Source organism: Acipenser ruthenus, chromosome 25 (assembly GCF_902713425.1).
Source record: "Acipenser ruthenus chromosome 25, fAciRut3.2 maternal haplotype, whole genome shotgun sequence".
Lineage (NCBI taxonomy): Eukaryota > Metazoa > Chordata > Actinopteri > Acipenseriformes > Acipenseridae > Acipenser > Acipenser ruthenus.
The window spans coordinates 9,652,378-9,668,307 of NC_081213.1; the positions used below are offsets into that span (position 1 = coordinate 9,652,378).

The 15,930-nt window shown below is 44.2% G+C and overlaps 2 protein-coding genes across 2 annotated transcripts; both read right to left on the reverse strand.

Annotated features, from left to right (window-relative positions):
- Positions 1-3,175: 3,175 nt before the first annotated feature.
- On the reverse strand, positions 3,176-5,031 carry LOC131701564 (zona pellucida sperm-binding protein 1-like). The gene is made up of 5 exons (XM_059000254.1): positions 4,809-5,031; positions 4,428-4,608; positions 4,187-4,328; positions 3,731-3,806; positions 3,176-3,338 (listed from the first exon to the last, which is right to left on the reverse strand). Exons 1-5 carry the CDS (start codon positions 5,002-5,004, stop codon positions 3,253-3,255), a joined length of 681 nt encoding a protein of 226 aa, XP_058856237.1. The 5' UTR covers positions 5,005-5,031; the 3' UTR covers positions 3,176-3,252.
- Positions 5,032-5,593: 562 nt separating this feature from the next.
- LOC131701614 (uncharacterized) lies at positions 5,594-12,974 on the reverse strand. The gene is made up of 11 exons (XM_059000499.1): positions 12,710-12,974; positions 12,369-12,527; positions 11,131-11,249; positions 10,535-10,712; positions 9,784-9,917; positions 8,892-9,051; positions 8,270-8,388; positions 7,734-7,953; positions 7,232-7,353; positions 7,007-7,112; positions 5,594-5,745 (listed from the first exon to the last, which is right to left on the reverse strand). Exons 1-11 carry the CDS (start codon positions 12,957-12,959, stop codon positions 5,594-5,596), a joined length of 1,719 nt encoding a protein of 572 aa, XP_058856482.1. The 5' UTR covers positions 12,960-12,974.
- Positions 12,975-15,930: the final 2,956 nt, after the last annotated feature.

Sequence of the window (15,930 nt, forward strand, 5' to 3'; positions counted from 1 at the left end):
ATTTATTTCTTAGCAGACGCCCTTATCCAGGGCGACTTACAATTGTTACAAGATATCACATTATACAGATATCACATTATTTTTTACATACAATTCCCCATTTATAGAGTTGGGTTTTTACTGGAGCAATGTAGGTAAAGTACTGTCACGGGTGACCCCGAACCAGTTATTATGTGTAGTAAGAAATTGGATTCCTTTGCATGGAGAATTTCAGTGGCTAGAGTTCACGGCTCCTCGATTGATTCAGATTCAGTTGTATTAAGTCTGCCCGCTAATGATGTAGAGCAAAATAGGTATTGTGGTGTTTGCAGAGCCGACCCGAGCTGAACCCAAGACAGAAGTGGAGTCCTGCTGGGAACGAGCTGAAACATTGGACATGGACTGGATGATTTAAAAATGAAATGTATTAATGAGATGATATGTGTTGTAACCATTTGTAATGTTTGAATAATCTTTAGTCTGTAACGAATACTGTAAAGTGCTCTCTCTCTGTAAGACCGTATAACAGAATCTGGTACAACTTGATACACTGGCCGGCCTTGAGCAGTCTCTTATCAAGATAGGCACAGCTCCAGAATTGAGGGCTGGAATTTTTAATACTTTTTCAGCTTAAATACAGAATAATGCTATACTAATAAATACATGTTAAAATGTTTGCTTTAAATAGTATAGATTGTTGTGGTAACATATAATCATAGGTAGTGATAATTATTGTTAGTATGAAATACTATGAACAATTTTTATGTATAAGATCATATGATTCACTTTGCTTAATATGATAGCATACCTGAAGCTGTTTTCTATCAAGATGAGCATAGTTAAAAACTGAGTCCTAATTCAATGAAAAGAATTACTGTGTGCTTACATTCAAGAATTATAACTTCTGAATATAAAGGGAAAAGGAGTTAGGAGTATTCTTAAGGGAAAGAGAAAAACAGAAAAGGAGTAAAAGACCTCGCTTTGAGTAGGTTTCTGCTTGTAATTCAGTTTTAAAATAAGTAGGTGAGTAAGAACAACCTAGAGTAAAAAGCAGACTATAACTTAAGAAAAATAAGCATTGTCAGAAGATACACCACAAATAGAGAGCAGAAAAATTGAATAAAATCCTATTGTAATATTGCTGATATGCTGCTGCTAGCAGAAAGTAATAAGGTTAGCAGCCATACGCTATAAGGAGTAAGGTACTAGTTTGACACTGAAGTTAAAAGACGCAGCATAAAAAGAAGTTGTGGTAAACATACAAAATAAAAGGATTGAATAAATAATGAAGAATAAAAGCAGGAGATTTTAGGAGAGTAAACTCTATGTGACCTGTCTTCTTGAACTCTCTATCAGCCTGCCCTTGGAGAAGATTTGTATTAGCCGATGGAAGGCCTCTTTGGTGGGAAGAAGCCGGAATTTTTTTATCAGAAGGCTTATAGTATCAGGGGCCGGACTGCAAAAATAGGGAGTTAGAACGGATGGTCTTAGCACCTAAGATAGTTAGTTGCCGGGCGGAACAAGCACGTAAGATACAGGTGTAAGGAAAGTTCTAGGGAACATTAATCACTATTAAACTTGGCAAGAAGAGGTGTCTCCAGCAAGCTGGTTTTAGCCAGTATGTGTATAGCTGAAAAATACAGGGTCATCTGGATGTCAATTAAGTTCAAGCTACCAGGGGCCTATAGGAGAAAAACATTACAGCTTAAATAGTTTTCCATAAGGAGAAAACTCTACACTAAAAAGATATGAGATGGAAGTTCCCTATAATACCTGCTAAACACACCTGTAAGGAAAGAAGGAAACTAATTTGAGAGTGAGATGACATGAGGGAATACATTTTTGAAAGCCAAGTTCATGTAATCAATTATAATCATTATAACTATAACTGCTATATTATGATATAACTATTGGTGTTGCATATATTCAAACACCACTCTTTTTATAACACACACAATTATTGGTGCTTCATATATTTAAACACCACTCCTTTTTATAATGCACCCATATTAAGTAGTGAATCAAGGTAGCAGGGATTTTGTGAACTCTGCTTCACCTAACTTTTCAGATGAAGGAGGGGGGCCAAGAATGAGTGGATGAGAACATGGGCTAGTGTTGATTTGCTGGCATATGACTCCAATAGAGTCTGAAGAGTTGGTTAAATTCTTTAAAGACTACTGTTTGCCAAGAGATAAGGACTGTCAATATAGATTGATGATTGGAGCCTCCCATTGCTTTCAATGGGACGAAAATTGTATAAAAACCCTGGGCCGATCACACTGAGACCACCACAACCAAGACTCAGCTTTGCAGAGCCACGTGGTCCATCCTTTGCAGATCTCCACAGAACAGTCCTTCTCTTTTGTTCACGCTACTCTTCCTTATAATAGGAGGTAAGCATATTAATGGTATTATTGTATCTCGCATTTATTGGTTATATTGCTATGAGGTTTTGAAACTGTTTTAGTATTGAGAGTGTTATATTGAATGTGCTAAAACATAACAGTGGGTGCTTGTAGGCTTTGTGCTTATCCAGCCTGAGGGCTGCACTGAATACATATAATTGTATTATGTTATTGAAGTATTAAATACTGAAACTCGTAATAAACTTAGGATTGCTAATTAGTTACATGTTTTCGGTTTTAGTGGTATGCGCAAACTACTAAACCAATATTAAAGGCATTTTAATAAAAGGAAGGAGCGCTGATGTTGCTCTGATTCGTAAAACTTCGAATAAATGAGTCCAAGTGATTTTCTTGATTAAATAAAAAGGTTTTAAGGACACACCGCTTGTCCAGTGCTCGAACATAAGCCACTAGGAGTTTTCAACATCTGTCCTCCTTAACGTCTCCCCTGAGTTGAGTGTGTGCAAAGCGAATATTATAATAAAAGAGAACGTGAAAAGTGAAAACGTGACAGTACCTTGCTCAAGGGTACAACAGCAGTGTCCCCTACTGGGGATTGAACCCACAACCCTCTAGTCAAGAGTCCAGAGCCAGAGCCACTACTCCACACTGCTGCCCTAATTAATAAAGCTCAACATTGACACATATGTGAAACAGCATTGTAATTTGAATTACAGCAAACAATTCTGCTGTAATTAATTCATGAATTGCCTGCCAGATCAGAACATTTTTGCAGTGTTGAAATTCTGGGGTGGAGAGAGTGTTACAATGAAGACACAGCACAGCAGAAATGGGTTTGTTCTCTTTATTTGAAATGGTTACTGTAGTCTTAGGGCTGCGTTTCCTGCCTGGGCTCTGAGCTCCTTCACTAGCCTCCCTCCAGCAGCACCCTCCCCGGGCAGGGATTACCAGCACAGCGCAGTCTCATACTGGGGTCTATCGAGATGGGAGTATCTGAAGGAGGAGTTACAAGAGGCACAGTGCTGGGGTCAGAATACAGCATGCTGGGACAATCAGAAGCAACACAATGTACCAGAGTGAAGTACAAGCCAATAGAACTGCTGTTCAATAGTGTGAAGCACTAGATAGCAAGTACAAAATCACTACAATAAAAACCATGCAGTTCAAAATGCATCAGCAGCGCAGATCAAACAGAACACATGTATCTGAAATATTAGAACTATGGATAAAGTAAATGCATGTGTACTTGCACAATTACCAGCTACTATGCAAATGACACAAGACAGTGTTCCCCTTAATTCTCACACACGTGTGAACCCAATCAACAGAATCCCGAGTCAACGCTGGTCCTTTTCTAGAAGGATTTGATCCATTGTGCAACTCACCTCTCCCATCAAAGCAACCCTCATTGCAGACGCGCTGGTCTGGAGAACAGACTTCAGTGGAGCACATGAAGGAGATCTGAGATACAGGGGAGGAGGAGAGACTTGGTCAAAGCATATGGCACTGAATTTAGCAGAGACCGAAAAGAACTCCCATTGCCAGCAGCATCACCCATGCCAGGTTTTACTATGAGCTTGATTAGTGTAGAGGCAACAAGCTCAGGTGTGCAATTAAACCAATAGCAAAACCAGGAATAGACCCATCTGCTTTGGGAGGCTCTCAATCCGTGTCAGGAATACAATACAGATCTAAAATGCAGAAGACAGAAAGACTGCTAGTCTAAATGCTGGTCATGGAATTTGCACTGAAGACACTGGCAGTTGAGCGTTGTTACTGATGCAATACAGACCCGTGCAGAGCCAGGTCAGTCTGCAGAACCCCATTAATACCCCACCCACCTCCTCGTCCAGGGCTAGCCCACTGCTCAGGAACTGGAATGTCCGGAGACTGAAGCGTCGTCTGAATTTGGAGTGGGAGTTGGGGGGCTGGCCGTCGACGTGCAGCGAAGCAGAGCTGCCGTAATCCAGGACATTGGGACAACTGAGGGACGGAGACATTCAATCAGAAGCGGTATAGGGTCAAAAAAAGGTTTATGGCACCGACAGGAATTCAGAACACATGTGTGTGATGGTCACTCACCCCTGGTACAGCAGCACCCACACAGCACTGGAGGAGCGTGGGTAAGCAATGCAGTAGTGCACCAGCAGAACCAGGCTGGGGTCAGTGGGGTTGATCAGACGCAGCTCAAGGTAAACTCTGCTCCCCAGGAGGAGACTCACGGGCAGGCTGGAGGAGGGGTAGAACTGGGAGAAAGTCCCATCTGAGGGGACGAGACAGAGCGAACCAGCTTTCAGCATCTTATTAAGCGAGACATGGGGTTAGGAGCAGCTGCATCTCAGATCCGAGGAGAGATTTCACATGCATTGATAGAAAGTATCAAGAGTGTTTGATAACTTTGCGTTTGGTTTATAATAACCAGAGAGGAGATGGAGAGATACACCTCCAGGTGCCATGTCTCACCTTTAGCAATCTGTAACTGCACCTGAAACACCCCCAGGTGAGGGGCAGGGCGGAGGGCTGTGGGGGTCTTCACCAGGAACCCAGTGCTGGCCACGTTCCCTTTAGAATAACGACATTCCACAAGGAGACTGGGGGTAGAAAGAGAGTGGAGCACTGAACACAGTATAGGAGAAGGACGGTGTGTGATCCACACCATTGCTTTTAGATGGAGCCTCTAGTAATGTATACCTGCAATAAGGGCAGGGCTCCGTCTATATACTTGCCTAAAGGGACTGTCGCTGGTTATGAGCCCGTAGGTCCACTGTCTGCGTTGGATCAAGCTCTGCACCTCAGCCAGGTACACTCTAGTCTCCCCCACAACCTGCACACAGAGTTACAATCCAGTGCATCACGTCACTGGTCCAATTAAATGTATGTGCCCAAAACTAATTACAGCCATTTGATATTTCATGCATCAAAAGGGTCAATTCTGAAATGCTCCATTCAAACTTCTGAACAGGAACTCACAAAAGTTCGGGTCCCACAGCCAGTGACTGGGAATTTGAAGATGGCATAGTCTGGAGTGCAGAGAACTGGGAGGCAGGACTGGTCCCCAGCGAGCGCCAGACTGGCAGGGTTGACCTCAGGATTGAAAGACTTGCGGTAAACAGCAAACACAAACTGCTCGTCTGCCGTGCACACTGAGGAGAGAGAGATTTTGAATCCAATACAGGCTTTTTAACAGCCAACAATGACCATGAACCCACAGAGGTTCACGCCACTAATGGATGCAAGAGGAAATCAGTCTATTGGAGGAGAGGAATGGGGTGCTTACTCTCTAGAGGGTAGAAGCAGCGGCGGGTTTTGGGGTTCATGCAGCAGCCTCTAGCCCGGCACAGCGCTGGAGAGAGCTTAGAGGGGCCACAGGGAAGCTGCTGCTCAGCTGGGATCAGACAGCCTGCAGGAAACGAGACAGGGAAGCAGATTTACCATTCAGAGTGTAGAGACAGCGGCTTGGGTCTGTATGGATTGCTGCTTTGAAGAGTAAAGGCCGCTATACAGACGCAACAAGCGAAACTGCAGCGATTAATAAAACCGATACTGGAAGTACCACACCACAGGCAACACCAAACAGAACAGCTTCCATGCACGCGGTCCAGCAGGGTGAAGCCGTCTCCAGAATGACAGAGGAAACACCCAGAGCTTTGTGACAAGGACCGTAATAAGATTAAGACTATGGGAGTCCATTTCAAAAGGAACTGGATAAGCCTGGTATGTGCGACTTATTGTCACACATGTTGAAATACCGTCAGAGAAGACTCAATTTCAACATCATGTTGATGATTATGTACCAGTCTTGATCGTTTTGTCAATAGCAATTAGCTGGACAGACCAGCCAGTTCTTGATGCCACTGCCAATCTAAAAATCCACACCCAACCATTGCATCTGGTGTGGGGCAACCTCAAGTGTGTCGCTCCCTCCACACCCCCAGAATCTGATACTCTTCAGGTGTGCTGAAGGTCCTGCAACATGATCAACCAAGAAAAGATTTGTATTCTGTGGCAGTCCAATCACAAGTGAGCAGATGAGGGACAAACAGTTAAAGGCATTCTGCCTGGTCTGAGGGTCTGGAGTCATTTTAACCAATGAGAGTGTCAGATGTGCCCCTTGTTACGCAGGTGTCTAATCATTAGTGAGGCAGGACAAATGTAAGGCTAAGCAGTGCAAGAAAAACTGAATTGTGTGCAAGGGATTAGAGGCAGTTCATTACATTGATAACTAGTTAAAATATCAAACAAATGCGCGCAGCCACTGATGAAAGAATACAGAACGGACTGTGTACAAGTAGTGTGGAGAGTTACTTTACAGTAGCTATTCATAAAGCCCCAACCTCAAAAAAGCTACACAATGCATCCATCTATTTAGCTTACTCAAAGCTTGGTTTCTTTTCTGTATTCAGAATGTTTATAGATTGCAGTCTTTTGGATCAAAACAGCACTACACAAATTACAAGGTTACAAAACAAATGTTACATTAAAAAACACACTTGCTGTTCTGCTACCCCAGTGGATTGTCACTGCACACCACTGGGTTTTGCTACGAGTTTAATAAACACACCCAAGCTTGTTAGCTATATCCTGGGGATAAGCAAGCTCTGATCAAAAGCTGGAATAGGTGAAATTGCTGTGCAATGGGAGGAGGGAGTTCATTAACCCACCTTCTTGGGGGATGGGATTTGGGGGTACAGGGCAGGATGATACCGTCACCTCCCTCTGGTCAGAGGAGTAGGGGGTGAAGAGCACCGTCAGGACATACAAGTTATTCTAGAACACAAGGAGGGAGAGGGGAGACATTGGCACTATAGAAAAACACACATCCAGCAACACAAATGGACCGACACACACTAGCCCTGCTGCACCCAGTCCTGGCTTCCAGCTCTTACCAAGGTCTGGACATGGCAGGCTGTGTAAGACACTGTCAAGACGGTCTTTCCAGCCTTCTCCTCTAGAGTGTAGCCACACGCACTTGGTGCAGACTGCACCCCAACCAAATTATTGGAGTCATCTACAAAAAGATGTAAACAAAGCCTGGGTTAGGGCCATCCATCACCCATTGCCACAGTGCTGAATGTAAAATCATAGCATCAGTAACAAAGCCTTGATCTACATCCACTGCATGCAGCACAGACTGCTTGTGCCAAAGTTCCTGAATAAGTTTATTGGACCAGCTGTTCTCGACACGTGTAAAAATGTTAGTGTGAAACACAGCAAGCTTCCATACACCCCCCAGATACAGATAGTCAATAGGTTTATAAAATCAGCATTACAATAAACCAAGACAAAAGCATGAAGACTCTCAGCAGCTTAAGCTAGAACGAGTCTCAATTTGAAAGTGCTCACATGACAATCATGGCTTGGACAGTCAAAAGCCAGCCCCAGACTTACCCTTGACTTTGACCAGATCGAGGGGACCGGCAGGCAGAAGCACCGTCATGCACCCCTCACTGCAGGAGACCGAGACACCAGCAGGGAGGGGAGGGAGAGAGGGAGGAGGGAGGATCTCACGCTTAGCCAAGACACGGCACTTCATATGCCTCAAGCGAGTCACCTCGTTTACATCAGAGAAGGAAACGGACAGCGAGTAGTGGACATGGCCTTCAATGTTCTACAAAGAGAAATAAGGGTTACACACAACAAGTCCCCCCCCAAAAAATGCATGATTTACCATTGCCAAGGACTAGGCTCAGTGAAAGCATGGCATGATCAGCCATTACCACACTTTAGCATGCTTTCACTGGGAAACTGAAGGGTTAGTTTTACCCTGCTCTGGTTTTTTTGTGTACCGTTTCTAATGCTTCCCAAATGCTTTCACTGTACTTTTACACACTGCTGAGCTGTTACTGTGGGCAAGGTGCACAGGTGTGCCAAGTTCAACTACAGGGTCTGAAGGGATCCCTGCTTGCTCACACCGACAGCCTCACCTGTTTCAGCACATCACAAGCATCGTAAGGAGCCATAAAGTAGTTCTTCCCAATCCCCTGGACCAGCCCATAGCCACAGCTGCCATTGGCCTTCACAGCAACCAAGCTGTTCTTCCCATCTACAAGGACAGGAGGAGGTGGGTAAAGCTACGGCACTCATTCCATTGGGAGGGTAACTTGCCAATGGATCTCCTGCGATTTATGCAAGTATAACCAAGGATCCAATACTAGTCTCACTAGGAGTTGAATAAGACACCCGAGCTGGATACCTACACTGTGGCTAATGAAGCTCATAGTAACTACTATGCAATAGGAGTCTTGCTGCACTCCCTACAACATGAGCACTGACCCCCCATCCACCACCTTTAAAAGGCGTGCTGACCATCTCTAAAATCCATTCCAACTCTTATAAGCTTGGACACCAGGGATGGAAATAACACTCCCATCGCATAGCAGTGTCATCTATTCCTGGTGTCACTAGGAGTTTAAGACATGTGAACTTGTTCCCTATACACAGTGGCTAATCAAGCTCTTGGTAAAGCCTGGAATGGGTGCACTGCTATTGCATTCATGATTAAGAGCAAGAGGCTTTGCAAACCAGCCCCTCCCACTGCAGACTCACCCAGGATGAAGACCTGGTCTAGTGGCCCCTCTAGCAGATCTGTACTCATGCTGGAGGGGCCACAGACAGCAGGGGGTTCGAATGGGAGACACCTCTGCTCTATAGAGCCTGGCCGTCCCTCCGCGTCCTTGTACGTCACATGGAAGACCAGGGTATTGTTCTAGGAGGAAGACAGCTTAGAATAGCACCTTGAGCCTGCTTTTGACTGTTACAGTAGCATCAGGGGAGAGAAGCTTTTCTTGCCCAAATATTAAATCATTGTTGTAGGAACATTTGACTGGACTAGGACAGACATCGATCATGCACCAGATTTGCCAAAGACTAGATTAAGCTATAATTGCAGACTTTACGACTGCAAAAGCACAGAGGTTAGTTTAACTGTCCGAGTTTCTACAATTGCTGTAGTAAATTGTAACATTTAATTGTCAGTCCTTATTTGGAGGACAGGCTTCACTTTGTCATTGAGTATTTAACTCATCTACCCGTTTCACTTTAACATTGATACTGTAATTGTTAGCCATAAACACCCAAGGTACCAAATTACAAATACAACTTGTGTTCAGATATTTAAACTACATGTTGATACTTAATGGGTTAAGGGAAATTCTGTGAATTAGCGAAGCATCTTTCAACATCAAATCTTGTGCAATTGCCTTCCTGAACGGCCCCAGCTATAAGGGCTGCAGGGCTGAGCGCTGTTCAGTGGTTGCTCCTATAAAAACACCTGAAGTGAATTCCCTCCCTTGGAGTTCAAGGGTGTTGCAGAACAGCTTGAAAATCAAGGGGAAAATGTATCCTTGTTAAGCTTCACCAAGGGGTTTTATGCCAATGGCCGCTGGTCCTTGGTTGAGATTATTGAAGGACACAGTAAGCGCATCCTTTGACCTTGTACCTGTGTTTGGAGAGGACAGCCTTCATCCTTGGCATAGTAAGAGATTGTGAGCACATTCCTCCCGTCTCCCTTCATCAGGTAGAAAGCACATTCATCTGGGGCGTCTTTGATCAGCATCTCCAAACCAGACCGGTCTGAGAAAAACACAACATATGAGAAGCAATATCAAGCTTCATGCAAATGTGAAATACTAGAAGTCACTCAAATCAAAACAAATATTCCAAAATGAGAAGTCAATGTTGAGAGACTGCTAGGGGAACTGTACCCCCCCCCTTACTGTGTATTAAAAAGGAGTCAAGATATGATATTGCAATAGGTGTATATAGTTTGCATCATGATACAAGACCACAGCATAGCTCACTACTCAATCTACAGCTCCCAGCACCACTCACCATTGCTGCAGGTGCATAGGCATGATGGGAGCGGACCATGTTCTCTTTACACAAGGTAAAGTGAGAAGTCTGGATCGTTTGAGATACCACAGCTTCACACACCGTAGTTAGTGTTTCTTGAATGAAGGGTGTGTCATAACTGCTAGGATCATACCACTATCCCAGTCTCAATGGAATAGACACTAAATGATTGTTTGATCTCATTAGGCATCTACAAGTAGACCATCACATTGATACAGATCGTACCACACCTTCATATCTATACGGTCGTGACATTAGTGTCTTGTTGCAGCCCTTGTGTTCAGATTCAGGAAGAACACGAGACATGCAGAACAGAATTTAACAAATCAGGGTCTCACCCGAGATTGTGACCTCCTCTAGGGGTCCCTCTGGCAGTTCAAAGGTCACAGTGGTGACCCCACAGGCTGCATTGGGGAGAGGTTTGGGGGTGCTCTGTGGACACCTCATCACCAGCCCTGCACCCCCAGCCCTTGGGAAGAACACAGTGAGCACGAAGGAGGAGATCCCGTTGATTTCCTAAAAGGAACAAGACAGTAACACCAGGGGTGGCCAATACTGCTATCAAAGCAACTCCCTTTAAGAAGCCTGGAATGGTGAGGTATTAACCTAGCAAGTACAACATTTGAGAACAAACACAAGCTGTATTTATGCAATCCGATACACTACACTGACTAATTCTAGCTGCAAAAGTGGCAGTAAGCCAGTTAAATGTGCAAGACACTTCATGGGTTAAACAGTGTTTATTACTCAGCAGAATGTGGTCCCTTAATGATTGAGAATCAATCTCACCAATACAGAACCTATTCCTACCATGGTGCCCAACATCAGTTATTAAAACAGTTTTTTCATTCATGTCTAGCGATTGAGGAGCATCCCGTCGGATCCAGAGTCTCTCCCCACACAAACACAATAAAAAGGAGTTGAAGCAACTTACCTGTATCTTCACGTTGCAGCCCTTGAATGACGTAGTGAACAAGCTGTAGCCCCCACTAAACGTCACGCTGTACTTGCAAAACCCGGCCAGGCTCGCCACTGGAAGGAGGTGATTCTTCACTAAAAGAAATATAGAAACATTGTGCGATGTCATCCATTACGGGAGAGACAGCGACAGCAAGAGAGAGGTGTGGTACACATTAACCTGTCAAAACCCAGCCCCTCACAGGCAATTTCAGCCTGGGGGGCTGTGCCCTTAAATAAATCACAATATCTTCCAAAGTATAGACAGCACAGGCATGGTTCAGGGCTTGAATTCAAGGTAACCCCTTGGGCATCAAGACTAAAACCTCAGGTGTGAAAAGTCTTACTCAGTACCACACTGGAAGGAGATATCCAGAAAATACAGAAAACAAACGCTTTTCATTTTTTTATGTTCTATAGTCATTTTTTCAACTTTTAGCACATGAAAAGAGCCAGATTTTTTTCCAGTGCTTCACCAACATGTCTACTATACTGGGGAACTGTTTGAACAAAGGGATCAAATTCTACAGGAGTTTCTACAAAGCCAAGCCCAAGGGTCCCCAAACCTCTCCAAAAATAAACATTGTCTAAATCTTTATGTCCAGTGATACACTAAGTTCTAAAAGGGATGTTAGCTCCACACGACCATCTGAAAGGGGCATGTTGTAACTGGGTTATCTAACACTGTAAACCTGTATGATAGTGGCTGAGCTGGTGTCTTGTTTGTAGTGATGTGTGCAGTAGTCAATCACAGCGTATCATTTTCTGGCGTTAGACGGGTACGCGCACCACATTCTGACGAGGAAACACTTTGTCGCTACACCGGGACCACGTGTCCGAAGTTTAACGTAAACATGCGATTTATTGCCATCTAGTAGCAGGACGGAGGCGGGTCTATTAAACACAGACCAGATTCCAACAATACAAGAGGGAATGCTGTCATCTGAAATGTATGTTCCAGGATGTGCCAGGTTTCAATATCTACTCGATTCAAGGAAGTACAACAAACATTACAGATGTCAAATATCCAGCTAATATTTTCCTGTATTTAGAATAAAATTACTTTTGGTCAACTAGCTACACTGCATTTTAAATTGTAAGACTCGCACCATTTCGTGCTGTACTCCAATCATACATAAACCAGTATGTATGTATATTATATACATAAATATATAAGCATTGTATGGAGTCGCCGAGGCCCCTCCTCGCCCTCACCTCGCACACGGAGCGCCTTCACGCCAGTGCCGGGTAACTTGAGTGTCATTCTATCCTCGTAGCAGGTTAATCCGGGATCCTCCGGTTTAAGGGCCGGGCCGGCGGAGGCTGTCTCGCCGCCGTCATCGTCCTCGCTTGGGCGAGGAGTGTGGAAGGAGTCTAGCGGGAGGAGGAACGAGAGGAAGCAAAGTTAACCGGTAGAGAATCACTGCAGAGGGACGCACCATGTCTATCTGTTTGTAACGAAGGCACTGTGCAATGCAGGTGGAACTGAACACATTTAAAAACAAACTCACAGAAAAAACAAAACAAAACAGTAAGCCTCCTTTCTGGCGCCTCACCGAGGTTGGGAGTCGCATTCCCGGGCTGCAGCAGCGGGTTCTCCCCGGTCCAAGACAAGGCGGCCCGGCCGAATCCAAGCAGCAAGCCCGCCACAAGTAAGCAAGGCGGCAGCATCCTCTGCCCGCTCCGACACATTGGTGTTGTTTTCCCGCAGCCACTTGTCGCTCCAGTCCCTGCAGTCAGGCTGTATCCTCGCTTACTGCGCTCTGGGTGTTTATAAGAGGTGTCGAGACCGCGCGAGGGCTTCATTGACGCTCCAATCGGGTTCCACGCGCCAGCATTCTCACGCGGGTTTTTTTCCTTCTCTGCTTTCAGTTTTGTTTTATTTTATTTAATTGAAAAAAAAAAAACCTTTTTTGGGGGGCGATTTTAGCCATGCCAGGTAAACAATTCAGTCATGCAATGCACACTATCTTTATATGGTGCTGAATAACATTGTTTGGTTCAGACGTGAGTTAAAAACAATTCACGATATTCATTTTTTCTCACCATTAACACGTGATAATAAATGTACATACACCGCGTGGTTTCCCGCCGCCAGTGTAACATGGAAACCCGCACGGTTTACCGCTTTCCGCTTTCCGCTGCCAGTGTAATCAGCCCTTAACTCCTGTCTGTCTGTGATCGGGTGATCTGAGCACGGGTTTTAATTCAATTCAATTCAATTCAAAAATGCTTTATTGGCTTGACGAGAGCGCTCAGGTATTGCCAAAGCTTTTATAATACAAAACAGAAATAATAAAACGGAAATACAATTACAGAACCTAACAAACACAAAAAACCATTGTTCCCTTCCCTTTGAACGATATAACTCCCTCCCTCCCTCCCTCCTCATCAATAGTAACCCATGGTCATGTATTCAGGGTGTCACACACTGTCCCTCAGGTTGTGGCAGGCAGACACATACTGTGCTGCTAGATTTGCAGTTCGCTCCTCCTCTCCTAGAAGGATGGGGATTTTACTCGAATTGGAGAGGAGGTTAAACTCTGCCATTTGTTTTTTGAATTGGGGGATATATCTCTCCCGTATCTCTGTGTATTTTGAGCAGGACAACAGGAAGTGCATTTCTGTCTCTACCTCTCCCAGATCACAGTGACCGCACAGCCTTTTTTCTTTGGCAATCCAGGTTTTTTTGTGCCGGCCAGTTTCGATGGCCAGGCTGTGGTCACTGAGTCTGTACTTGGTCAGGATCTGTCTATGTTTTGTGTTTTTGACCCTGACCAGATAATCTGCCAGGGTAAATTCTTTTTTTAGGGCCAGATAGCATTGTAATTTATTGTGTGATTCAATTTCGTTATTCCAATGTACTTTATAATTGTTTTCCAGATTTAGATTAATTTGTTTCATTTTTTGTGCTGGGAGTTTTTTGTTGGTGGTGTTCTGAAGCTCGCTGGTATTAATTTTACTTATTTGGCTGAGCTTCAGTACCATTCTACTGAGGGGATTCTCTTGTGGGGGCTGTGAGCAGCTCCGCAGTGCAGTGTGGTGGTAGGACTGCGGATCAGCCTGCTGTAGATGGACCCAGTAGTTGAGCGCTCGTTTCTGTATGGAGTGGAGTAAGGGGAACCGGCCCAATTCAGCCCTGCAAGCGCTATTGGCTGCACTCCTGTGAACCTGCAGGAGGTGTTTACAGAATTCCAGATGGAAATTCTCTATGGGGCTTTGATCCCATTTTTTATAATCAGGGTTCATAAGGGGACCCCATACTTCACTACCATACAGAAGGATTGGCTTTATTATGCTGTCGAAAATTTTTAGCCAAATTTTTATTGGTGGTTTAATTTTGTATAGCCGATTCTTTATTGCATAAAAAGCCCTGCGCGCTTTATCTCTTAATGCATTTATAGCCAGGTTGAAGTTCCCAGACGCACTGATTTTTAGACCCAGGTAATTGTAGCTGGTGCTATGCTCCAAGGTGTTGTTTCCCAGGGTGAAGTGGTACCTGTTTCCCTGAGATCTGGCTTTCTTCTGGAATACCATAACTCTGGTCTTGTCCAGGTTTACTGTCAGTGCCCATTTCTGACAGTACTGCTCTAGCAGTGCCAGGCTCTGCTGCAGCCCCTGTTCAGTGGGTGACAGCAGGACCAGGTCATCTGCATAGAGCAGGAATTTGATTTCTTTGTCGTGTAGAGTGATGCCAGGGGCTGCAGACTGTTCCAGCACCGTAGCCAACTCGTTGATGTAGATGTTGAACAGTGTTGGGCTCAGACTGCAGCCCTGTCTCACTCCACGCCCTTGGGTGAAAAACCCTGTTCTTTGGTTTCCAATTTTCACACCACACTTATTCTCTGTATACATTGACTTAATGATGTCATAAATTTTACCCCCTACACCGCTCTCAAGAATTCTAAGGAATAGACCTGGATGCCAAATTGAGTCGAATGCTTTTTTAAAATCTATAAAACAAGCAAAGATTTTTCCTTTATTTTTTTGGTGCACATGTTTGTTTATTAGGGTGTGTAGGGTGTAAACATGGTCAGAGGTGCGGTAATTTGGCAGAAATCCAATCTGACTCTTACTCAAGACATCGTGTTCGGTAAGGAAGGCCAGTATCCGGGCATTAATGATACTGCAGAACACCTTCCCCAGATTACTGCTCACACAGATGCCTCGGTAATTATTGGGGTCGAATTTGTCTCCACTTTTATGAATTGGTGTTATTAGCCCTTGGTTCCAGATGTCAGGGAAACAGCCCGCAGCCAGGATGAGGTTGAATACTTTGAGCAGGGCCTCCTGCATCCTGGGGCTGCTGTGTTTCAGCATCTCGTTTATGATGCTGTCGGGCCCGCAGGCTTTCCTGGGCTTGAGGGCTTGGAGCTTTTCTTTTAGCTCTGGTCCTGTTATTGGGAAGTCCAGTGGGTTCTGATTGTCCTTGATTTTGGTTTCCAATTTGTTTAGTTTTTTTAATATTGAATTTTGGTCTGGATTTAATTCGTTTTCGTCTAATTGTTGATAAAGTTTATCAAAGTAATTTTTCCAAATGTTACCATTTTTGATTGCCAATTCGTGACTAGTTTTTGATGTGTTTAATTTGTTCCATAGTTCCCAAAAGGAATTTTGCTCTATGGATTCTTCAATTTGGGATAATTGTTTGGACACGTGTTCTTCTCTTTTCTTATTGAGAAGGTGTTTGTATTGTTTCAGAGCCTTGCAGTAGCTGAGTCTCAGTTCGATATTGTTTGGCTCTCTGTGTTTCTGGTTTGACAATTTTCTTAATTCT